Source organism: Ctenopharyngodon idella, chromosome 10 (assembly GCF_019924925.1).
Source record: "Ctenopharyngodon idella isolate HZGC_01 chromosome 10, HZGC01, whole genome shotgun sequence".
Taxonomy (NCBI): Eukaryota; Metazoa; Chordata; class Actinopteri; order Cypriniformes; family Xenocyprididae; genus Ctenopharyngodon; species Ctenopharyngodon idella.
The window spans coordinates 42,716,935-42,743,809 of NC_067229.1; the positions used below are offsets into that span (position 1 = coordinate 42,716,935).

General features: G+C 34.6%; 2 protein-coding genes across 4 annotated transcripts; both read left to right on the plus strand.

Annotated features, from left to right (window-relative positions):
- Positions 1-1,773: 1,773 nt before the first annotated feature.
- acat1 (acetyl-CoA acetyltransferase 1) lies at positions 1,774-13,165 on the plus strand. Of its 2 annotated transcripts, XM_051910313.1 has the most exons (12): positions 6,334-6,506; positions 6,722-6,769; positions 6,876-6,993; positions 7,830-7,925; positions 8,045-8,145; positions 8,251-8,394; positions 8,588-8,738; positions 9,852-9,947; positions 10,641-10,754; positions 12,319-12,383; positions 12,463-12,620; positions 12,723-13,165. In XM_051910313.1, the coding sequence occupies exons 1-12, from the start codon at positions 6,435-6,437 to the stop codon at positions 12,841-12,843; spliced, it is 1,284 nt and encodes a 427-aa protein (XP_051766273.1). In that variant the 5' UTR covers positions 6,334-6,434; the 3' UTR covers positions 12,844-13,165. The 2 variants fall into 2 exon arrangements, 1 of the variants encoding a protein (XP_051766273.1); XR_007932312.1 differs by lacking the exons at positions 6,876-6,993; positions 7,830-7,925; positions 8,045-8,145; ... (5 more) ...; positions 12,463-12,620; positions 12,723-13,165 and adding exons at positions 1,774-1,997; positions 2,138-2,382; positions 3,560-3,708; ... (4 more) ...; positions 4,966-5,125; positions 5,208-5,311 and having other exon boundaries at positions 5,421-6,506.
- Positions 13,166-16,701: 3,536 nt separating this feature from the next.
- Positions 16,702-25,059, plus strand: tmprss2 (transmembrane serine protease 2). 2 transcript variants are annotated; one of them, XM_051910311.1, is made up of 14 exons: positions 16,702-16,852; positions 16,991-17,083; positions 18,268-18,535; positions 19,891-19,983; positions 20,066-20,182; positions 20,328-20,457; positions 20,647-20,802; positions 20,990-21,033; positions 21,779-21,941; positions 22,014-22,183; positions 23,934-24,029; positions 24,197-24,339; positions 24,462-24,614; positions 24,759-25,059. In XM_051910311.1, the coding sequence occupies exons 2-14, from the start codon at positions 17,066-17,068 to the stop codon at positions 24,765-24,767; spliced, it is 1,560 nt and encodes a 519-aa protein (XP_051766271.1). In that variant the 5' UTR covers positions 16,702-16,852; positions 16,991-17,065; the 3' UTR covers positions 24,768-25,059. The 2 variants fall into 2 exon arrangements, with proteins under 2 accessions (XP_051766271.1, XP_051766272.1); XM_051910312.1 differs by having other exon boundaries at positions 16,703-16,852; positions 20,683-20,802.
- Positions 25,060-26,875: the final 1,816 nt, after the last annotated feature.

Consider the following 26,875-nt stretch of genomic DNA (forward strand, 5'->3'; position numbering starts at 1 on the left):
CTGATCAAAGTGTGTGGGATAGAAATACTCTTGAGATAAATACACAAAACTTGATACACAAAACTCTTGAGATAAATTTGGTCAAATTTATTTTCATTCACTTAATTATTAAGGCTGAGATGTTTCTTGGCTGACATTCTACATGACAATATAATTTAATATTTTAACGGCAATTAAATTGCATATAAAAGAGCATTCCTTCTTGTGAAAATCCAAAATTCCATTTATTTGTGTCAGAACCTTACGAGAACCCCGTCAAGATATTTTTCCACCCTCACTCCCAGTGTTATGACTGCTGATTGGTAGAGATAAACACTCAGCAAGCCCCTTCATAAACTAGAATTTATCTTGGTCGCTTTTGCACAAGGTTAACAAGTAAGTGATATCTTTTCAAACTTATAGTACACAACTTCAAACTGACAATTGCAACACAGCTCATTAGCTATGTCATTAGCCATCCACTTATGTTTGTGTGCAAAAAAATGCTGATTGTATAACTGGACTAACCAGGGGACCAATTTCATTGCACAGCATCTCAAATGTTGGTTTGATCATTCTGAAATGCCTGAACCAAAGCCTGTTTGATTTGGTATACTTCCAGAACTGTCTCACATGATTGCATTTCTAAACACCAGGCATCTGCCTCTGAACGTAAGACAATGACAGTGTTCATTGCACTTCGTCTGCACGTTCTGAGACAAAAGTCATTCATGATGTAGGATAAAAAATAACACACAATGGCTTCCTCGATTGCAGCAACTTCCATTTTTATTACAGATATTTTTTGCCATTTTTCCAGGAAGTGACTATATTTTTCTCTTGAAGGGATGGAAACGGTGCTTTATTTGCAAATGTTTTATGCAATAAGTTGAATTCGCAACTTTGAATGGAAACATTTTGTGTTCCACTGTAGGCTACTGCATGGCCTACCCTGCAGATTTCTTGGCAAATGTTTTTACAGAATTTTCATTTTTGGGTGAACTAATCCTTTAACTAATTTAAATAAATTTAAACAATTAATCTATTGATGATAAATGTATTTAAAGAATTTATAGGCCCCATGAGGGATCAAGATAAGTTATCAAAGGAACATGAAAAGCCAGCACATCCAACAGTGTCTCAAATCCAGGTGCATGGCAAAAAAAGTACATAAAAAAGCAAAACAAACTCAGCACACTGTGGCTCCCACTAGTCTGAACAAGAGCTGATTTGCTCAAAACATCACATTATAGTAGCCTATTCTGGTGAGTTTACATTCTTTTGCGAGGGTAACAGTGTGCTGACTTTATTTTGCATTAAGATAAGCTGTCAAACATTTTTAACATACTTCAACCATCTCTCCTGACAAATTTGTAGTATCTTTATTCCATTTTTGTAAATTGTAGCGTCACGCACGTAGGCTGCTTGCAATGCTGAAAAGAAAATGTGTGACAGAAGATAAAATAAAAATCAGTTAGACCTAAAGTTATAACATAATATTAATTACTTCCACTCAGAAGCAAAAAAGCTAGAAAAACTATCTAGTGTCGGAAATTGGAAATGCATCCCGTCTAACCAGAAACACGGATAAAACATAACCCCTCTGGGGATGAAAATGACTAGAAGGAAGGAGATCAAAAGCAGAAGCAGTGAATACAAAAGCTAAAATCTTCCTGAAGAGGTCTATTCAGTTGCGTCATCAGCAAGTCATCAGCAACAAAAACTTCTGTCTGACATGTTCAGACAGGAGCCAAAACCCCCTGAAACCCTGACAGTTTCCCACTCCCACTCCCACTGCTGATTGGAAATGATAAAACACTGGACAAGCCCCTTTTTAGACTATCTAGACTTATAAAAGACACAAACAGAGACTCTGGGGGTCACTTTTCTTTCCCTGCAGAGGAAGAGACTGCAGTATGGGGCACTTGACAGCTCTTTTTCTGACCCTTGTGGTGTATTTGGCTCTTTGTGACGGCGCCCCCACGACTGCATCACCAGAAGACCATCAAATAGCAGAGGTCAGTACCCATATGGCTTATATGAACTCTTATGTTTCTTATCTATATCCAGTCTATACATCTAATGTATTAATTATTTTTTTGATATGATATTTATCAGTGATATGTTTAATCACTTGATCCTTCCTCTTTCTCCTCAGGCATATCTGTCACAGTTCTACAGGGACACTAATGCAACTAAATCCCGCGGCAGAATGATGTTCCTTCCAGATCTAGAAAGTGAACTGAAGGCCATGCAGACGTTTTTTGGACTGGAGGTCACGGGCAAGCTGGACTCAAACACTCTTGAGACAATGAAGCTGCCACGCTGTGGAGTCACTGATGTTGCCAAATACGGCCACTTCCAGGGGAGTCCCAGGTGGAAGGAGAGTGTTGTAACATATAGGTAGGTTTAGTACATGTGACATCCTGTAGCTCAATCAGTAAAGCCGAAAGTCATGGGTTCGATTCCCAGGGAAAGCAAAAAGTCAAAATGTGTACCTTGAGTGTAATGTAAGTCATTTTGGATAAAAGCATCTCCCAAATGCGTAAATGTGAAATGTTTAACTCCTTAATGAAATAACAAATAAGACAATTTTGTTCCCAGAAATTCAACCAATCATACCATATATAGAAATGCTTTCCAATTTTCTGTGCAAAATGCACGAGACTGTCAATGAAGGGACTTTGAGGGCCAAAAGTAGTTTTAGAAAAAAAAGGAAGTTGCAATACTCTTCTCTATTGTGACGTATATCTGAGTAAAACTGCTTCTCGAACAAGAAAAAATGTAGGGCGGGTTTGGATGGTTGTGGTTTGCTATTGGTCGATCTCATGTGAGTGACAGGTTGTCCCGCCCTCACACCAGTAAACATGTCATCAAAGAAGAGAAGAGATGTCGCTGCAAGAGGGAGGGGGAGATATTTTGATTAAAGATTATGAGGGCACATGAATTTTAAAAAAAAAATAATGGTGTGCATGGATAAATAATTTATAATAAACGTAATATTGAATTGTCAGTCAACCCTTTGCCAGGAGTTTGATTGACAGGCAATCTAACCAATCATAACGCCGAATCCGCCATTTTGTCCGACAAAGCAGTCAGGGCAGGGAGTTAGCAGATTAACGTCTGTGGACTTGAACTTGAAAAATGCTGTGTACTGACGTATTTCCGCGGTTGAAACAACATTCCTTATGATGTTCATTCATGTTTATTTGATGCTATAAATAAATTAGTAGAAAGAGATGATTGGTTCATGAACTGCTTGAACTGAGGCACTACAGCGATCTGTCACGACTCATTAAAGAGCCACAAAACGGTATTTATTGTTTACGTTTCTTTAAAAGTGACAAAATTTGAAATTTAAGACTTTGTTTCATATTAAAAGTAACCTGCGTTGTCCGTGTCCTCTTTGCTCCGCGATGTATTTTTCACTGCGTGAGAACATGATGTGTTGCGAGAGATCGGCATGGCTTGTCGGACATAGCAACAGTAACTAAAGGGGGCGGGACTTTGCGAACGGTCAGTTGATGTCATGGTGACTTTAAAGTTGATACTAAACATGATTTGCTTCTTCCTCTCTTAGAATTACTGAATATACATCACAGTTGAGCCAGAGAGATGTGGATGCTGTTATTGCCAAAGCTTTCCAGCTCTACAGTGATGTTATTCCACTCGATTTCAAACAGATCTACAGTGGCACAGCTGATATCATGATTCTCTTCAAGGCTGGATGTAGGTTCTAAACACACATACATTCCCTCATTTCCAAATATATGAATGATAAATATATGCATATTTGTGGCAGTCATGGCCTAATGGTTAGAGAGTCAGACTGGTAACCTGAAGGTTGTGGGTGCCTACTCCTAATGTGTGTGCACTAACTAACTAGATGGGTTAAATGCAGAAGACAAATTTTGAGTAGTCATCATACTTGGCCTTCACATGTCACTTTCATATACATATAATGTGTGTGTGTTTCCTTTTAGATCATGGAGATTTTTACCCATTTGATGGGCCTAATGGGGTTCTGGCTCATGCCAACTCACCCGGTCCGGAGCAAGGAGGAGACACACACTTTGATGATGATGAGACGTGGACCCTAAGTTCACGAGGTGAATGCACAAATCACGTAGAATCACATGCATGTGTGTATGTAAATTATTACATTTTAATAAAAAAAAAATTGCTTTAGGTATAAACCTGCTTTTGGTGGCTGCTCATGAATTCGGACATGCACTGGGACTAGATCACTCCAATGACCCTTCTGCTCTCATGTATCCAACTTACAAATACGTCAACACGAATGGCTATACACTTCCCCGTGATGACCGACTTGGGGTCCAGGCCCTGTATGGTAAATGTTTTTTGCAATACCAATAAATTAAATACAATAGATCATACTGTATGGTCAGTAGTGAGCTTAGTCAATTATAAAACAATTGATAAATATGTGTTTTCCACCAATTTTCTATAATGTTTCAGGTGTTCGAACGTCAACAGATCAACCTAAACCTGACCCAAAACCAAATCCTGGACCAAGCCCACCAGAACCATGCAAGCGTGACTTAGTATTTGATGCAGCAACCAGCATTCGTGGAGAATTGTACTTCTTTAAAAATGGGTAAGAATACACACACACACACACACACATGGAAATGCTGAAAAAATAAATAATCACAAATTTTAAACCTAATGTGGTTTTGGCAAGGTCATCAGTGCAAGTTCATGTAAAAATTTGATTTAAAAACTGTCATTTTTCATGCCTGCATGTCCATCAGGTATTACTGGAAAAAGGGTTACTACAGTGGACTTTCAATGCATGAAATAAAATCTACCTGGCCATCCATCGACTCTGTTGATGCCGCTTATGAGTTCAATGGCAGAGACATTAGCTTCCTTTTCAAAGGTAAAGTCTTATTTCCTAAAGAGTCTTGAAGTGGTGTATAAAAAGGCTTCAGTAAATGTAGTTGTGTGCTCTTTTACATACAGGTCAGCAGTACTGGGCAGTAAAAGGCAGCACTACTTTGCCTGGATATCCCAAACCCATATCCAAATTCGGGTTTCCCACAAATGTGAAAAAGATTGATGCAGCTGTATATGTGAAATCAACCGGCCGCACTTTGTTCTTTGTTGGAAGCAAATACTGGAGGTGAGAAAAAATATATAACATTGTGTTAATTATAATCGATCAAAATAACATCAAAACTAACATAATTTTAACAATGGTGTAGCTTCAATGAAAGAACAGCTCAGATGGACAGAGGCTTTCCTAAAACTATTCAACGTCATTTTCCTGGCATTGGTTCACAGGTGGACGCTGCTTTTGAAAATTACGGTGAGCTTAAACACTACAAAACAAAAACATTAACAATTCAATCATTCATTATTTAATGCTGTTCCATTTTGTATTTTTCCCTAAAATGTATTTTTTCCCTCCTTTTTAGGTTATCTGTATTTCTCAGAAGGTCCAAGGCAAACGGAGTATGATTTCACCTCAAGACAAGTGAAACGTGTTCTGTTGAACTATGGATGGCTGAACTGCTACTAAACATTGAATTGAAAATGTAGACATTTTCTCATCAGTATTCCTATGTACCTATATTTTATATTTTGTACAGACAAAGCCACAATGTATGATTTTTTTTTTTTTTTTTTTTTTACAAATATATAAAACTAATATTCACAAAAACTTGTTCTAAGTCATCTTCTAATATAATAAATTAAAAAAAAAAATGAAAAAGCAATTTTCTATATGTAAATTAGTGGTATTGCAATCAATATAATTTATTTACCTGTTCAAAAATACATTAAAATACTCTTTTATAATGAATATGTTTCAGTTTCTGAATCTAAGACACTGTGGAGTGTAAAGTCAAAAATGTCTAGGTGCTGTAACTGTAAGATTATAAAAAATGGTATTTATTAAAGTCTCTTATTAAATAGTGGTATACATAGTTTGGCATATTTAGGCCTAATCTTTTACTAATTCTTAACAAACAATAAGCAGTGAAGCAATTTTGTTTTATATTATTAATATCTGTTTTTTTTTTTTCTTTCTGTCAAATCAAAGTTAGAGAGGACTGTGTGTCAAAACCAAAAAGCATATTTAAACCTTTTATGAAAAGGCACATTTTGTTCAGGTGAAATGAAGTAGGCTAAATCAAAGAAAACTTATAAAAACCTTTGTAAGATGTATGAAACCAACATGGAGACAAATATTACATTTCTTAGAACTTTATACAAGTGTGTTTAACTAAATTTCACCTATAAAACCTTTTTCACCCATGTCATGTTCTCTTTTCACGTTTTACAACAACTATGACATAAACTACACCACCCATAATGCTTCGGGCCGTCGCCATGTGACGCAGACACACCTCTTACTGTGATTGGCTGCTCACTGCAAGAGTTCGTTCCACTCACTCGGAGGGTTGAAGGTGAAAATTGCTCTTCGGTGTATGCAGTTTTCCATCGCGATAATGACATCCAGTGCACTTTACAGTACACGCACAAACCTGTGCAGACATCTGGTGAGTTTGAACTAAATAAATCGACATCGATAGCCGAACTTTTTCGCGAGACTCACGGCACATGCAGCAGTTTAACTGCAGGCCTGTTTCATTATTTACCTTTTAAAACACTGCTCTTCACTTCATGAACTGTAGGTCGTTGGTCTTTGTTGATATACATGCTATAACCAGTTATTATGTCAGTGGACACCCATTTTATGAATCTGTCTTTGCAGGCACATAAATATTTGAGTAGGACCTACAGCACAAGACCATCTCTAAATGTGAGTAAAATGTTATGCGATTATATCACTTCATGGACCCAGAACTGTTTCTGTCAGGTGTGCATTCAGTGAATATGATCTTCTTTTCTCAATTGTCTCTGGACAGGAAGTTGTCATCGTCAGTGCAGTTAGGACCCCAATGGGGTCTTTTAAAGGAAGCCTTTCCACAGTACCTGCCACCAAACTCGGTTCCATTGCTATTAAAGGAGCCATCGAGAAAGCAGGTAGAGATCTATCTATCTATCTATCTATCTATCTATCATAAAAAATGTTGTATTTTATTAAAAAAACAATTATTTATTATAAATAAATATAATTTAAGTATATTATTACATTTTATTATTGTTACTTAAAAAAAAAAAAAAAAAAGTGTGGGGTCTGAGCAAATAAAAGAATACTTTTATTTATCAAGGATGCATTAAATTGACCATAAAGACATGTATAATGCTATAAAAGATTTTTATTTCAAATAAATTGTTCTTTTGAACATTGTATTCATCAAAGAATCCTGAAAAAAATGTATTCAGTTTTATAAAAATATTAAGCAGCACAGTTGTTTTCAAAATTGATAATGATAATAAATTGATAATGATAATCAATAATGATTTCTGAATGATCATGTGACACAGAAAACTGGAGTAATGATGCTGAAAACTCAGCTTTGAATCACAGGAATAAATTACGTTTTAAATACATTAAAATAGAAAACAGTTATTTGAAATTAACATTTCACAATATTACTGTAAATTTACTGTATTTTTGATCAAATAAATGCAGCCTTGGTTAACAGAAGAGACTTCTTTTGAAAAAATTATTATATGCATATGTAATCATGTAAAATATATATAATAATAAAAAACTGAGTAACAAACTTCTTTAAATCAGAAAGTTGTGCTATTTGCCTGTACAATAAATGCCACTTAGTTCGATATTTTGTTATTTAATGCAGTTATATTCATGAAATAATTGTCATTAAATCTACATTTTTTAGTCTTATTTGTTCTAGCTGTCCGTATGATATATGACCTCATATATTAGGAGGTTTGCATGTCATCTACAGGAATTCCTTTGGAGGAGGTGAAGGAAGTTTACATGGGCAATGTGTTGCAAGCAGGAGAAGGACAAGCACCAACCAGACAAGCTCTTCTGGGTGCAGGTGAATAATTTATAATACATATTTTTTTCTGCAACTTCTCAAAGAGAAGTTTTAGCATTTAGTGTTAGTGTTGGTTCTGCTGAGCATTGTGTGTGATGTTTGTTGTCTTCCTCATGCAGGTCTCCCTCTGTCCACTGAGGCAACTACCATCAATAAAGTGTGTGCCTCTGGGATGAAGTCCATCATGATGGCCGCTCAGAGTCTCATGTGTGGCCATCAGGTAGTGTGGAAGACACGTTACCAGAGATTCAGAAAGTGTTGTGTTTGAGTGAGCCTTTAGCGTGCTAATAATGCGAAATTAGTAAATCTACATGATGTCTCCCAGGACGTGATGGTTGCTGGTGGAATGGAAAGCATGTCTCAGGTTCCGTATGTCATGGCCAGAGAAGCGCCCCCTTATGGTGGAGTGAAGATGGAGGATCTGATTGTTAAGGATGGCTTGACAGACGTCTATAACAAATTCCACATGGTATGTATGTTTATTATGAGCCAGTAAGACCGAATGCATTTTATTTGCACAATAGCGTAGTCTGGTAATAAGTATTGAGTGAACAAAGGAAGTGAATGAAGTTGTGTGGAAACTTTGGACAGCAAATGTACTGTACATATAACACTGGAAAGGCCATGATTGTGTACATCGCCTCCGTGTTTCCCCATTTTAGGGAAACTGTGCTGAAAACACCGCCAAGAACAGCAGCATCACCAGGGAGGAGCAGGACGCATTTGCCATCAACTCCTACAGCCGCAGCAAAGCAGCGTGGGAGTCTGGCATCATGGCCAAGGAAGTGGTTCCTGTGAGCATCCCTCAGAGAGGTTGGTTTCACTACTGTAGCTGTTCAATTCCTTATCATTCCTAAATAATTCGCTAATATGAACTAAAATATGTAGGGGTGTGACCATAAACTTATCTCACAAGACGAGATACATGATATTGGGTTCACGAGAGTGAGACGATATTTTAACGCCATGTTTAAGAAATTCAATGACAAAATATATATGAATGGAAAAAAATAGTCTTTTATTTGACTGAAAGTCAAAAAATGCAAACAATGCTGGTGCATTTTGAAATGTTTTAACTAATCTAGTGCTGTCGCTAACGATTATTTTGGTAATCGAGTAATCAGTCGATTATTTTGATGATTAATCGAGTAATCAGATTTTTTTTGTGGTAATGAAAATAAACCTAAGTGAACAATAGCCTTTAAAATTATTTAAAATACATATATAATAACAATGAGGCAATAATAATTGGTTCATGGTTTTATTGAACAACACTTTTAAAGTACATGATGTAATATATACAATATAACCAACAACTATTGGCCAAACAATATTTAATTCAAATGTCCACTTAATCTTTAATATTTGGCTGCTTCTTTTACGATAGAAATGCAACCACTGTAATTTCTTGAACAAGAGCACCTCAGTTGTGGGTAATAGAGGAAGAGTTCATTCATTTCCTACATTTTGGTACTGAGACTCGAACCCGCGACCTTTGGGTTACAAGTCCGACTCTAACCATTAGGCCACAACTGCTCCTACAAAGGCAAGCGATTTATGTGATAATGAAGAGAAACTCAAGCTTTGAAAATCTGGTGAAGTGGTGCACGTTGTGTTCCCAGATGCACGTTCTTGGAAACTCAAACAAACAGCAAGGTTTTGCCACAAACACTGTCATGCTGGTATCACAAGACAGCTTTTCACCTCGACAAAAAATATTGTCACATTTTAATATTGTGAGATCTCGAGGCATGAGATTTTGTCACACCACTAAAAATACGCTAATACACACACACACACACACTCACACTCACACTCACACTCACTCACTCACTCTCACACGCATATATACACACACAGTACTGTGCAAAAGTCTTATATATATGCACCATAATTGCGATTAAAATATGCTCTCTTGCTGCTCAGGAAAACCAGACATTGTTGTGAAGGAAGATGAAGAATATAGAAAGGTTGACTTCAGCAAAGTCCCCAAACTGAAGGCTGTGTTCCAGAAAGAGAACGGTACTTTCACTTTCACTTCATTAGCCCTTGTGAAAAAGTCTGCATAATTGTACTGATTTGTACTTTGTGTTCTTCAAATCTTAAAAGTATATTTAAAAAACAAACGAACAAAAAAAAACCCTGTACTTTTCATGTAGATTTTTTTTAAAGTGTCCATTGTAATATGTAATATACATTGTAATATTGTCAAACTTAAAAGTTATGCTCTAAAGTACATTTTCAATCATTGTTTTAATAATGCTTTAAAAAAGTACACTTATTTTGATGTTCACTAACATACTAAAGCACATGATTATAATTTTAACTGTAGTATGTTAATTTATATTAGATTTAAAGTTAATATATTTTAAATGTACTAAATTGCAACTTTATCATTACAAATATGTGTAGTTTCAAATATTTTTAGTTAACCATAAATGCTTGTGCATAAATGCCATATTGCAAAGACAATAGAATTATGAAAGTACATATAAAGAAGTAGGCCAAAAAAGCACTATTTAGTTCACTTAATTGCATTCATTATACTATTATTATATTATTATAAGTGTTTGAAAACATTACATACTGTTTGCACTTATGTATATTATTTTGAAGTATATTAGTTCTTAATAAGTACTCTTTTTAAAAGTATGCTTTGAGGATAATAAAGAAGTGTTTTCAGTTCAAAAGGCAAGCAGACCTTTGTTTTTGCAGGCACGGTGACGGCAGCCAACGCTAGTACGCTGAATGATGGAGCGGCTGCTCTTGTGCTCATGACAGCAGATGCAGCAAAGAGGCTCAACGTCACACCGCTTGCAAAGATTGTTGGTGAGGCAATTCACACCTGTTTAAATAATGTTATGGTGAATTCTGTTCATTGTAACCACAAGATTTTTCTAACCACAACATTGTGTTCATGTTTCATGAATGACTCAGTTTCTTTAGCTATTAGCCAATGCTTTATGTCTGATACATCCACCTGAATTCTTTCCTGAACAACTTTACCATGTTAAAGGCACTTTAATAATTTAATGTTATTTAAATGAAGTTAAGCTACCGTCAAACTACTTTTGATGAAGTAGAAAGTGCTAAAAAACGCTAAAAGCAAATGGTTGCTTACTATTTTGGCATATTTTTTAAATATCTGAAAATAGTTTTATTATTATTACTGAAGTGAGGCACTTCAAAAAATGAAAGTGTAAAAAAGTGATTTAAGTTTACTGTAAAACAAATGTACTGTTCTAAACGTTTTTTATTTTATACAAAATATATATTTTACAAAATACAATTTACTCTAAAACTGCTATAAAATGAAAGCCATATGTCTAACCAAGTTGTGTTCCAAATTTAAAGTTTATGAGTTATTTATTTAAATGTAAAGTTTATAAAGTTTATGAGTTTATGAGTTTATGAGTTATTGTTTAGGCGCTATACCAAAAATAGCCACCGGGTGACACCCACATTACATTGAATTTTTTTGAATGTGTTCTCCTGTAACAAATTAATACATTTCTATCACAATATCACTTTTATCACAAAACAGTCGCCAAATATGTAACCTTGAGTTTCAGACCTTTCAGACGATATGTGTTTTGTCAAGATTAGAAACGTTTTGATTATAAAATAGTTAAAATAATTTTTGTAATATGAAACATGACACTGTCCGCTAGGGGGAGGAGCTGGCTGAAAGGGTTTAAAGTACCATTTCCATAGTAATGCAATGTCCAAAATTTAAAATGGTTTTCACAGGATGTATTTTGAGTTTTTAGGCTTTTGAATGATACCTAATTTATGGTGATACTAAAATATGTGTTAGGAAAAAAAGGCGATTAAAAAAAGACTGCCAGCGGGGCGGTGACAGTTAAGTAAATACATGAAATTCTGAATTAAACTAAAGCATATAATATTATGTTATAAATATTACAAAATAGAAGCAATTCAATTTTAAGTGTTCTTTAAATAATTTAATTGTCTCTCAACATCTTTCTTGAAATAAAGAAGGTATTTTCTTTGAAAATGTACATTTACGAATGTAAAATTTTCAAGAAATAGTAATAAAATAATTATAAACTTAATATGATAAGGGTCTATTTTCAAAGAATCACACATTTTTAGTTAATACAAAAGTTTGAGGATAGTTACAAATAATTAAAGCTAATTGAAGGGCAGTAATGTTTCTTTTTAGCATTTTTAATAAGCTACATTACTATTTTTTTTGGGGGGGGGGGGGGGGGGGTGGCTTTTTACTGGGAGAACTACACTGTTTTGAGTGTATATGAGTTTGTTGCATTATCACTAATAGTTAGTTACTCATATGACAAATTTTGTCAGATAATGCATGTTTATTGGCTTTTTCTTCACATCTGGACCACAATTTTATCTTAATTTTCAGCTTTTGCTGATGCTGCTGTCGCCCCCATTGACTTCCCTATCGCTCCAGCCTTTGCCGTCCCTAAGGTGAGTTAAATTTATGTGTTAATTGCTAAGCTGAAGTGTTTTTGAAGTCACTCAGTTTAGTAACATCTATGTTGTGCAGATCCTGAAGGCGGCAGGTTTAAAAAAAGAAGACATTGCCATGTGGGAGATCAATGAAGCCTTCAGTGTCGTGGTGCTGGCCAACATCAAGATGTTAGACATCGACCCCAACAAAGTCAATATCAACGGAGGAGCGGTTTCTCTCGGACATCCAATTGGGTAATACAAGCATCAACCTTCTCATACATCACTGTTCACTGCATTGACATACTGGAATTAGATTTGCGTGATAATTAATGTGCCGGTTTTGTGATTTTCTAGAATGTCAGGGGCGAGAATCGTAGGACACATGGTGCACAATCTGAAATCGGGACAGTACGGACTGGCCGGAATCTGCAATGGAGGAGGCGGCGCTTCCTCCATTCTGATCCAGAAGTATTAGGACTTGAGATTGCACTTAAATTCATTACAGAATTTGTGTAGGATTTGGACTTTTGACCAGATTCTTCATGCATATATCCTTAATGTGAGTGTGCTCTCTTGTTCTCCCTCCAGAAAAGGTCACTGTTGTTTTTTAATTAAAATAAGGAAAAAAAGGTATCAAAGCTCATACAATACAAAGTTTTCAAATGGTAATTTATTCTGTGCACTCACTGCATATATCATTACGTGGTGCCATTCTCAAAATAGTGTTAATAATGTTGTAATGAAAGGGTTTCGAATGTTACAATCTGTTACTGCAATAAAAAAGACTATAGATTGTTTTTGTTGATGCTGAATGTGATGATTAATACTCATAAGACATAATGCAATTCACCGGAATGAACACCAGATAGAGAACCTGCTTTAAGCTCTGCTTGCTGCTGCATGCGTTTCTGCAAATAAGTAACATCGTAAACTATAGAAGTTTACATATGATGACTTCAGTTTCTGAGAACCCCGGAAATGTGAAAGGGTCCATTGAGACAGTTTTGACCTGAAACTAATTTATGTAATTGTAAATTGAACAAACAGTTATTACTTTATGATTGTTGAAAGCAGATAAGCATGAGTGGTAATATGGCCAACGCATAAGTGACGTTTTTGGTTGGGTTTTGACTTAAATGTTCACTTTCCACAATATTTTGGAGCTTCACCCCCTCCCAAAAACCCCATCTAAATTAATAATAATAATTATGATGATAATACAATTAATAACAACTCACATTTCATTTTTATGATATTAATATTGTTTAGTATCTTTCAAGACTAAGTTTAATATAACGTCTGTTTAACTTATATTATTAACCTTACTTTCTTGTTATAAGTTAGTTTTCCTCAAATTAGGGTGATGTAAAAATGAGTACACCCCACAACAAAAACTACTACATCTAGTACTTTGTATGGCCTCCATGATTTTTAATGACAGCACCAAGTCTTCTAGGCATGGAATGAACAAGTTGGTGACATTTTGCAAGTAAAGCTTTGCTGATCTTCTTGTAGCCCTCACCTTTCTGGTGTAAAGAAATTATTTTCTTTCTCAGGTCTTGTGACATTTCTCTTCCATGTGGTGCCATTGCTGACAGCATGAAATGGGAAGGGGTTTTAACAACTTTTATAGTCAGCTGTCTGCTGGACACCTGTGTAATGAATAATTAGACTAATCTGTGGTTGAATTCTTGTTAAATTAGATATTTGTAGTCTAAAATTTAGTTTTGCTCCAGAGACTTTCAGTGGGGTGTACTCATTTTTGCATCACCCTAATTTGAGTAAAACTGAAAATTTTGTTCTCTAAGTTATATTATTAACCTTACTTTCATGTTAGAAGTTAAACAGATGTTATGTAAAACTTAGTCTTGTCAACATTTTGGAAATTGTTTTTGTGTTCATTGAGATATTGTTTAAAATGTTACTTTTCAAAGGGGGTGTACTCATTTACGCTGAGCACTGTGTGTGTGTGTGTGTGTGTGTGTATATATATATATATATACACACACACACACACACACAAAATATACAAAAATTTAAATTACTTGCTTCAACTGGAAATGGAAAATTTAAATGCTGTGCACTGTATACTACACTATATACTGCAGAAATAACAGTGTGGTAGTATGTTGTTCTGAACAGACAGTTTTCAGTCACTTTACCTCAAAGACACCTGTTAACTTGTCCCAGTGATTCTCTGGGATGAAACCAGGATTTCTGTGCAGCAAAATCCTTCACCTTGAGAAAACATATCTGGCTCCACCTTCAGACGCCACACTTGTCACGTCACATAATGTTAGTTTTGCTAAGTACACAGAGCCTCTGTTTATTATTTTAAGTTTCTTCTCTCTGTTTGTCATTGAAAAGTTATTGTGCTTCTATCTAAGCGATAGATGATTGAGTCAAATATTAACAGGATGTTGTGAGAGCACTTGCAACATCATAAGTCAAAGTATCGGCCCAGTGACTCAGTTACTGAATAACAGCAGGGTCGAAATTGGCCCTGTGTGATAGCTGAGCCTGGGAAACCGCACTTACAGTAGCCTACAGTTTATCTTTATAGCTGGTTTTTTAATGTAATGATTTCTCAATATGTGAACCGTCTTTCTAGAAATTGAACAGGAAGAGGAAGTCTGGTTACGTCTTAATCTTTCATCACATAAGCCTTGTAATGGTTTTATAGCTTTCTATTATTCAGGTGATTCTTGAGAAATTTACAAAATGATTTCTTGTACTCCGGATGGTGATTTTATGATGCTTACAGTTAGTTGCCCTAATTAATATTCATTTCGAAATGAGGGGAGGTAACCCCCCAATAACTAAAACTAGCAAGTACCCCAACATTTAAATTCTATTGATAAGTTAAAATTTTAAAACTATAGAGAAAGTCAAACATGATCTAAAACAGCCACATAAACTAGTAATAAGACTGATGAAAAGAGGGCAAAACGTCATCTTGCACCAACATAAATTAGAAAGCTTTTTAAACAACTCATGACCACCCCTACAAGAATTTATCACGTTTTATTGTATTTTTTGTGATACATTTTGTCTAACTTGTAATCTGTTAATTAAATATAGGCTATTTATAGAGTTATAATACAACGGGGTTAATAAAGGCCTTCTGAAGTGAAGCGATTCGTTTGTATTAAAAAAAAATATCCATATTTAACAAGTTATGAAGTAAAATATCTAGCTTCCGCCAGACCGCCTTCTGTATTCTACTTACGAAGAAAGTGTAAAACTCTAGCAGTTCAAAAAGCTTATGGTACGCCCTACGCCTTCCCTATTCAACTTACGGAAAAAGTGTAACTTTCTTCGTAACTTAAATACTGAAGGCGGTCTGGCGGAAGCTTTTTTTTTTTTTTATTAAATTTTCAAATAACGATTTGTCTGGCGGAAGCTAGATATTTACTTAATAACTTGTTAAATATGTTTTTTTTTTGTTTTGTTTTGTTTTTACACAAACGCATCGTTTCGCTTCAGAAGGCCTTTATTAACCTCCCGGAGCCGTGTGGAATATGTTTAAGATGGATGGATGTGGATAGAGACACTTTCTTCAGCTCATACTCGTTTGGTAACGCTTACTGCCATAAAGCTCGGATGCGTCAAGATATTTATTAATATTTCTCCGATTGTGCTCATCAGAAAGAAGAAAGTCATATACACCTAGGATGGCTTGAGGGTGAGTAAAGCTTAGGGTAATTTTCATTTGGAAGTGAACTAATCCTTTAAAGTCCAAACAATCAGTTTCCCGCATGTGTTAAATGTGTTTCTGTTTGATGATGGCTAATATTAGGAAAAACCTGGCCATCGGATATTCCAAGAGATGACAGCCAAAATCATTAAGATCCTGATGAACTGTTAAGGAGTTGGACATAATTTCAATATAAGAAAATTTTAAGTAAAGTTTGTTTGACTTCCCATTCCACTTGGAAGTAGAAAATTCTGTCAAACTGAGAAGGTTCCAGATGCTTTAATAATATAAAATACATTATATGCTATATGTAATCAAGTAGGCTAATCGTTAACTATGCTATACATTTTTAAGAAACATGGAAGTTGAAAAAGTGCACTTGCATTTGCAAGCCTAGAAAACAATGTATTTTTAAAGAAGAAAAACAAAACATAATCTCTTATATTGCTATTAAACCATGTGTTCAAAGCTGTGAACATAACGTGAGTCAGAAGAAAACTCCTTTATGAGGCAGAATGTTCTCCATGTTTATTTTCCTATTTTTGTGTCTCCTCATTTGGTTGGTAAATTTACGTGCAAAGCTGTGTTATCTACACCTGTAGCCTATAGTATTGTAAAGTAAGACATCGGAATGCTCTGAATATGTTTTGTATTTGCATTCACCTTACTGGGGAGTGTTACAGCTAGTTTACCAAGCAAAGGTGTGGCGTTGGCTGCTCATTACACATACAGACAGCAGACGCAGAGTCCGCTGCAGCTCAAACACTATAGGAGAACCTTCTGTCAGGTAAGTTTTAGTATATATAATTGTAATTTATAATATATTATAATATGTATCAGTCAAGTCAGATAGAATCTGTGGAAATCATTTCATACAGATCAGTTTCGGTTTCTAAAACTAATGTTTGTTTTGCTGTATGTTCAGTCAGCAGAACATAGTTTGAGCTTGAAGTTCGAGAGTTTTTTGGATTGAGTTTTACAGTCCAAACAAAGGCTAAAGATGAACGATAAGGATACGGTAATGGCATAATTCATTATTTTTCTCTTTTAATTTCTATCTGAAAATGTTTATCCTCTTCTGCCACATTTGGATCTTTCAGTCACCAATGTCATTCGATTGTTATTGATTTCATGAAGCAGCATTTTTTGTCAGATACTGTCAGTCAACAACTGCGTCAAACACATTTGTAAAGCATTAACTATCCTAACTATCCTGACCAAAGGAGAACCTAATGAATGATTCACAAAGGTCATTTAATCCTTTTTTAAAAAAGGAAAGAAAGTTAGATTTGAATGCATGAAAAACACTGTAAAGATAACATCGAAATGCATTAGCGACACAATGGTTATGGGCCTGATTAAAGTGTTTGGCCATGTAAGTTTCTGTTTTGTCTGTGGCAGCAATGTGCTGTTTAATAAGTCATTTTCATAGAGTAGTGTTTTCTGAATAGACCATAGGGAACTAATTATCGTGAAATTGAAATTAAAATGAAATCAAAATGGACTATCATTTAACTCATTCAGTACTGAGATGGGAAACTTTTTAAATGAATAATGTTAATTGCTAAATATATAGATAGAAGCACAGGTCCTTAATACCTGCGAGGCATTTCTGCCTGTCGCACCTCCGCTTATTTATTATTGTTATATTGTTATTAATAATATTAGTTGTTGTTATTTTGGTATTTTATATTCAGCAATTAACATTGTTAAACAAGTAATGTATTTATTTTTTCTCTGGCGAGAACTACAGTATATAATATTCAATGTCAACATTTTAATATTCAGTGTTCATGTTTTACCAGTGTTGTAAGATAAAAGCAACTAAAGCTCATTTTCCTGTGTCTACTGCATGTAAAATGTTGAACTGACTGAATTATTGAATTACTATTAAGGCATGTTAAATACCTCAGTTAGTCTGTTTAATATCATTAAAGTAAAAAAGTGAGTATTATGACTCAAATATTGAATGTTCATTTAATATGTAATTATTTCCTGGAACAGTTTAAACATTGTTATTGTTAGTCATACTGTAATTAATTAACATGGACACTGTTGTCTAAAATGGTCTTTTCATTATGCACTTCCTCATGCATGTTAAATGTCCTTTTCACAATGAATTACATCACAATATGGAAGCAAAATGGTTTTCGAATGCCTTTTGCTCATGAGAAACTGACAATAATTTCTAATTTCTTTCAGATCTACAACAATCTTTCTCGCGTGAACCATGGTTTCCAACATGAGGAGCAGCGGCCTCCTCCATATGCGCCTTCTGGAATATACCCTGCTTTACCTCAGTACCCTGTTCCCCAAAACCCCCAACACCCGAATCCCTCCCCACCATACCCTTCAGAGAGATACTCACCTGCTCAGAGTCTGCATCAGTATGCTCCTCAAACAGCACCTGTTAATACCTTCAACACAACCGCAACTGGACTCCAACGTGACGCTAGACTAGTTCACAAAGGTATTTAATGCTTTTTAAGGCACCGAATGGCTTTTCTGAGGGAAATGTAACGTTATGCCACATATTGATTACAATAGTGACGTCTTTCCGTGCTTTAAACACTAATTGAATGATTGCATGAGACATGATATCGAATTCAAGTAAGTTTCTTTCAACATACCTTCTGATGTTCATTCATATTTATTTTGTGCTATAACTAGTAGTAAAGATGATGAGATTATAAGTTCACGTGCGCTACACGCTACCGCTTCGCTTCAACTGAGGCATTACCAGGGTGCTACAGCGATCTGTCACATCACATTAAAGAGCGCCAAAACCAGGCTCTGCTCCACACCAAATAATAACCAGATTTTGAGGGAGATCATGCAATTCGGCCACTTGGTATATCAGAAATCCGTTTGTTCATGAAAAATTATCTGAACAAAATTAACCAGTTATTAACTATTTTACAGCTTGTAATAACATTTTACACTTACTAGTAAGAAATAAAAGTTTGTTCCGTTTGTTTTTATTAAGTTATGCAAAGCAAAAACATTTTTTTGGTTTTTGCTCTTTTAACCATTTTAATCCCTGCCACCATCAGATATAAAAGAACATAAGCTAATTATTCATAAATTTATAATGTTAATAGTAGACATGTGAGCTTAATTTTGAAACATTATAGAAAAATGCATCATTGAATTTGTGGCAGAATTTTATAAAATGAGCAGGAAGCTAAACAAAAGCATAAAACAAGTAATTTATGCTTATGGAAATAGTGTAGCAGTGTTACTAATAAATCCTTGCAAAACCTGCCCCTTTTGTTATAAATCTGAAATTACAAAATTAATACAACATTTGTAATCAGGAAAAAATATAAAAAATGTCAAAAAAAAAAAAAAAAAAATGCACCTAGTTAACAGAACACCTCCGGCCCACCAGGAATATCACTTGGTCCAACTTGCATCTCAAAGCTGGAGTCAGGTCTGGCCAAAATGGTATTTATAGTTTGAATTTCGTTATAAAATGACTAAGCTAAGACATTGTTTCTTATCAAAAGTAACAAAGCTTAATGCAATTTATTGGATGGGAGGCGTGCTACAAATAATGCTTATTAAAGTTTTGATCACGCATCAACTGAAAACAGCACAGACTAAAAGATTGATTCATGGGATTTAAGAATCGATAGTGGTTCATCAAAAATGAGAATTGTTTAAAATCGAGAAATCTCTATTTTTAACCCAGCCCTAATATTTAATGAATTTTAAAGGGTGTTTAAGCTATTTAATGGTTTTTGTAAAAAAGTTTTTTTTTGTTTTGTTTTTTTATTTTGTAAAAAAAATATATATAAATTCTGAAATTTGATTCTCCGGCAGCTTCCAGAAGAAAAAAATGGCCATGGATCATTGGCACACTCGCCATGCTGCTGGTCATTGCTGGGATCATAGCTGCGGTGCTTTGGTTTTATGGTAAGAAACTCCCTCATTGGGTTTCATACAATACATCCACTCATTTGTTTCTTGTTCTGATGTTCTCTGTTTGCACCAACAGGTGTGTTTGATTGTTTGCAAGGGCGGCGCTGTAAAGCAGATAACAAATGCATCAGCTATTCGCAGTGGTGTGACGGTGTGCTAGACTGTCCATCAGGAGGAGATGAAGCTCATTGCTGTAAGAATACCTTACGCATATGATCCGTCATGTTGAACCGTGACCGTGATACCATTCAATGATGCCCTCTTTAGTAAACCCAGTATACAGTTATGAATGTGCCTGCTGTGTCTTTACTGTTCTTTCTTTGTTGTTGTTTTTGCAGTTCGTCTGTATGAATCTAATTCCCTTCTTCAGATGTACTCAAATGTGAACCAAAATTGGGAGTATGTGTGTTCAGATAGATGGAATGACAACCTCGGAAAGCAAGCATGTGAGGAGATCGGATATGAGAGGTAATGATAGTGTGATTCATCTCTAAGAGATGAAGAGCAGCATTCATTTTTCTCTAAGAAATGAACACTGTTGCTAAGCAAGGATGCATTAAAATGATTAAAAGTTACAGTAAAGAAACTTGTAATGTTACAAAAGTTTTCTATTTCAAATAAATGCTGTTCATGTGACACTGTTTTAATGAATTGTAGTATGTGCTGTGTGTTTGTTTGTGGTTTATCTCTCAGGAACACCTATGTGGGTTATGAGGAAATTTACTCTAGAGCATCACTGGACTATGTGGTGATGAAGACAGATTCTCTCAGCTCTTCTAATCTTAATATGTCCAGTAGTTTTCTCAGTAAAAGGTGTGTCACAGAGTTCGTTTATACAGAATTTTTATACAGACTGTTAATACCGTCCTTCACGCTGTTTAGGTTTTACATCGTTGGTTACTGTATTACAGTTTACATTTAATTCGTGGTTAATAATGTTTTTTTCTCATAATCAGCTTGTTTTAAAAAATCTTTTTATATTTCTCTTATGATAATTTAGTTCAGACTGTCCATCTAACAAAGCAGTGGCACTCAAATGTATTGGTAAGATAAAAGTTTTGCATCTCTATTATTTTTCTTTTTTTTGGTGAAATAAATATTTAGGGTTTTTTATTATTTTATGTTTGATGGTGTTGTCCTTATTTTGTATGCATGCTATTTAATAAAATATTTAATGCTTTTTAGTAAAAGCTACAAACTACTTTGGTTGGTTAGGTTAGTTTGACTGTGGTTAAATTACTTGCAATGAATAATTCATCCCAATCCTTATTGTTATTGTTAACTATAACTAAAACCTATTCTAAAACTATTAAAAATAGTTTCATATAACTGAAAATAAGCTGAAAAAATATATAAATATTAGTTATAACAATATAAGAAAAAAAATTATGTAAGAAAAACTTAATCTTAAACTTAAAAAAAAAACATAAATTTAGAAATACCTTGGCATCTCACTGAAATTAATAAGTTTAAGTACTAAAATAACTAAAACTGAAATAAAAATAAAGCTAATAAAAAGGAAACCTAAAACAATGACGAAAGCACATAAAATCATTATTATAACTAAAATTAAAATGAAAACTGAAAATACAAAATTAAAAGCTAATTCAAAATATAAATATAATATAAAAGAGTATATAAATCGTATTAAAATAACACTGATGCCATTGTCTTTTACTCACTCTCATGTGAGAATTTTCATTTTTGGGTGAACTATATGAGTATAGTTTGTAGCTAGGAAAATGACATTTTCACATATACTGATGCTGTTTTCTGAATTCTGTTCTAGAATGTGGACAGAGCAGCGAGAGCCGAATCGTGGGTGGAAGCACAGTGACCTCGAAGGGGGTGTGGCCATGGCAGGTCAGCCTGCAAGCTTTCGGAAGGCATTTGTGTGGCGGGTCTATCATTACCCCGTACTGGGTCGTCACTGCAGCTCACTGTGTTCATGAGTAAGTGCTCTCATTTAGTCCATCTCATTTAACAAGCTATTATGAACTCCAATAAATGACAAACTTGTGTAGGATTTCAAATGCAAGGGATTGGACCGTGTATGCTGGATATCTGACTCGTAGTGAGATGCGGTCCGCCACCGGCAATTCTGTAAGCCGAATTGTCATGCACGACTTTGACCCAAGAACCAACGAAAATGACATTGCACTGATGAAGCTAAACCGTCCACTCACGATTACGTGTAAGACTGAATTTTCATGTTTATTTCCCAGCCAATAAGAAAATTTCATTATAATGTAATAATACTGACAAATAAATTAAATATTTAGTAATGTTATATGTGTTATTTTAATATTATTTATGTACTATTATAGTATTTATTACTATTTTGAATTAGGTTTTATGTTTATATGTTTAGTTTTCATTTTAATTTTAGTTTAATTTTAGTAACTATGTTATGTGCTATTGTCATTTTTATTTTACATATTTCCGTTTTGTTCTTTTTCCATTTTAGTACTTTATTGTAAGTTTATTTTATTTCAGTTAGTCACCATGTCAACATTTTCGATTTTCATACTTTTTTAAAGTTTTATGTTTTTTCATCAAAAATTTGTTTTTTATTTTATTTCAGCTTTTAATTTTTTTTTTTTTTAAGTTTTAGTTTTAGTTAACAATGAAGTTGTTTCAAGCTTGCCCTAAAAAAAATTCCTCAAAAGCTGAGTATTACATGAAAGTTTCAGTTTTAAAGACACAGTTCACCCAAAAATTATCATTTACTCACCATCAGGTTGTTCAGGATTTTCTTTCTTCGGTGGAACCCAAAGGGAGATATTGTGCAGAATAGTCAAGCTGCTCTTCCATACAAGATTTTCAGCATATAACGATTATATATCAGTCCGTTCTTTGCACAAATTACTTCTAGTAATAATAAGTTTAGGAATGAGTTGTATGGACCACTTTTACAATGCTTTTTTTGGGCTTAAAGGGGACCTATAATGCCCATATTACAAGATGTAATATAAGTCTCTGGTGTCAACAGAATGCGTCTGTGAAGATTCAGCTCAAAATACCCCACAGATCATTTATTATAGCTTGTCAAACTTGCCCCTATTTGGTTGTGAGCAAAAACACGTCATTTTTGTGTGTGTCCCTTTAAATGCAAATGAGCTGCTGCTCCCGGCCCCCTTTCCAGAAGAGGGCGGAGCTTTAACAGCTCACGCTTTGGTTGCTTAACAACAACAAAGCTGGAGAATCTCACGCAGCCAAAATGACGATCGTCAGTAACGGTGTTCAGCCTTACATTGTTCAAACCGGAGTCGGACACTGATGGAGAGACTCAGGAAGAAGTTACAACTTTTAGAATGAAACTGGACATTTCTGAATGGTTAGTAGATAAATTTATGTAGTTCCTGTGGAGTTGATTCAACTCATCAACTAGCATGTGCCGTCATGTTAATCTTTTGTGCAAATCCAGCATTGAATTGATCCTCATTTGTGAAGCAGTCCGGCGTAAAATAACGGCATGTTTTTTTTTTTTAAGATGGAAGAATACAACTAAGTTACTCTTCCTCTTCTCTAAAGCAGCCCAACATGGCCTCACCCCCTTTGTTGCATGTTCCCGGAGGCAGGGTTTATGTAAATATTGGGGTTTGTGATGTCACTAACCCGGGAAGAAGCTCATTGTAGTTCCTACCAGCCGTTTGTTGTAGTCCTTAAAAAGCGATTTCTGTAGAAAATATCTCCCTTTGCATTGAACTTTGAGCGTCGTAACTTTGCTGATGTTGTTTATGCTCAAACAGCAACATAACACACTAACTAAAGTTAAAAAAGTGAAATCATAATTAAGGACCCCTTTAACAGTGTGAATGACCATTTCTGTTGTGTGGAAAAGAGCAGCTTGAACATTCTGCAAAATATCATCTTTTGTGTTTACAGAAGAAAGGTTCGGATGATGACCATTTCCATTTTGTTTTGTGTGTATCTTGTTTCAGCGAACATCAGGCCAGTGTGTTTGCCCAATAAAGGCATGTACTTCTCTGCTCCGCGGGAATGTTACGTCACCGGATGGGGTGCACTGTATAGTGGAGGTTTGAAACTTTTTTTGAAGAGCAAATCACAACAGGACTGTACTAAAACACACACAGATCCAAATGCATGTGCAGTGAATAATACCGCACAGAAAACAAGTCATTTCAGCTCTCTAAAATCTCAGAAATTGAAAAGTTTGACAAGCAAATTTGATGTTTTCTTAAAGGACCTGCCTCAGAAACCCTACAAGAAGCCAAAATTCAACTAATCGACAGAACGACCTGTAACAGCCGACAGGTGTATGACGGACAAATAACAGACACCATGATCTGTGCTGGCAAGCTGCAGGGTGGCGTGGACTCCTGTCAGGTCAGAAACACACTGTTTAAACACAATTAGATGCTGCTCGATCATTCGAAGAAGTAAATCGGAGTACTGTAAATGTAATATATGTGCTAAAGGCCAAATTCAATAAGTGCTGTTCCACGCAGGGGGACAGTGGGGGTCCTCTGGTCATAAAGGAGAATTCTCTATGGTGGCTGGTTGGGGACACTAGCTGGGGTGATGGATGTGCTTTCAGAAACAAGCCCGGAGTCTACGGAAATGTGACCTACTTCCTTGACTGGATATATGAACAAATGCAGGTAAGAATTCAAATAAAAATCCAAACTGTGTCATGGAAAATGTTTTATTATTGTTATTATTAATGTATTACTTTATAAATATACAATTAATTTATAATATTTATTATTATTATTATTGAAACACCTCTTTGTATTCTTTTTCAGAAATATTAGCTTTTTTTAAAAATATATATATAAAGAAGTTTTGAGAAGAGAAACTGATCCAAACCAATGAAACTGTGACTGTGTCCAGGAGACTTTTTTTGTATTCTATTTTTGCTTTTTGTATTATTTTTACTTTTTTTTTTCATAATGTTTTCACATAAATCCATTTATTTATTTTCACTAGTGCCAATGAAATGAATTGCACTGTATCCTACAATATGCACTTTTCTAAATTTTTTTTATGTATGTTTTATTTAAAGAACACAATTGTACAAATGACTTCATAAAAATCCGTACCTGATGATGCTGTCCTACATCACTGGAAAAATGTCTGTCATCTGGGTTTCTTTGCTATTGCAACAGTTCATATTTACATTCTTACAGTATTTGACAATATAACAGGGTGTGATAGGGCAATATAACCACTCCCATCAGCACTGTGCACCAACAGACTGTATTGCAAATTAAGATTTTTAGGTTAAAATTTATATAAATGTATAAGGGAAAGTATATATCCTAGGTCCTCTGACTGGATACCATTTCTGAATTACAATGAGATCATAAAAGCTGCATGTATAATAATTATAAAAGCAAAATGCTCTTTAAAACATTTTAAATGAAGGATAACACATCACACCGCAGGACGTCAATTTTCCAAAAATGTTTCATGTCTACAACCCATATATAAACTTACTTAAAATACTGTCACTTATTTCATGCTACACAATTGAACTTTATAATATTTTTTATTTATATGTGACATTATTTATTATATTTTACTAAGATTCTTATATATGAACTTTGATATCATTATGTATTCCTCAAAATATATTCATATCAAAAATCATATATAAATTTGTAAAAAAAAAAGTAATCTCTAAGTTCATTTATAGATAAATTTTTAAATGTAAAAATGTCAAATATAAACATTTATATAGTTATATGTATATATATATTATAATATAATATATAATATAATGTAATATACATATATATATATATATTACAAATTTATATATGACTTTGAGTATTATTATTTTTGATCCATTTAATACATATTGTAATATTAAAGTTTATATATAAACTCTTATAAAATATCAAAGTCAAAGTCATTATCAAAGTCCAAATATAAATATAAAAACATAATAAAGTTCAAATGTGTAGCATGAAATATGTGACACATTATTCAAGTTTGTGTAGTTGACAAGAAACATGGATATTACTAAATCTTTGTTTTTTTTTTTGTTTTTTTATATGAACTTGAATATTAATATATTTTGAGGACAATATATATTATACTGTATATTTTATTATATTATTTATTGTCCGTGACTGTAAACGAATGGATTATTTGAATGATTCCAGGTAACTCTGAGAACCTCCTATTAGATATTTTTTATGGCTTTATGAAGCATTAAGGTTCACAATCAGCTGACCAAACCACAGGAGTAAAACTCCTATGACCCATTTTCCTCAGCTTTTCTTCACGCCTAAAAAAATGAATTTACACCAACCCACAGAGCCCTCACGGTTCCTGGCTCTCAGTTAATCACCATTATGAAGTGTTATAGCATATTGAGCAGCGGTATTTAAACCTCTCCTTTGCCATTTTAGCAGGACCTTTAATCACCGCTCATTGAATTTGCGACTCTAATCGGCAGATGCTCAGTGGAGGAGATCAGCGTCTGCTACCTGTTTGTACCAATTAGCAGATGCGTGACACTCGGCTGACGGCTCTTCAGAGGGTTAACAGATGTGGCAATTACGGCCTCATTTGAATGAATGCTCAAGGGGTTCAACATAAGGGCTGTGCAATTACACGGCAGCCTGGGAACCCATTTCATCTTCAGCTTTATTCTCGGGCTCTGTAAGAGGGAAGTGTTGGCAGGGAACCCACGGTGTGTTGACAAACAAACCTGCTTCCTGTGATTTTTTTTTTTTTTTTTTTCACCGGGGAAAATATGCTGAGAGGTCCATAAACCCAAAAATGTCATGCTGATTTAGTCCACTCTGGCCTGACTCGGGCTGCACGAGAGCTTGGTTACAAGAATGAATGAATGAATGAGATTTTAAAGGATATATTATTGCCAAGGAAATGATTTTATTCAGATAGGAAA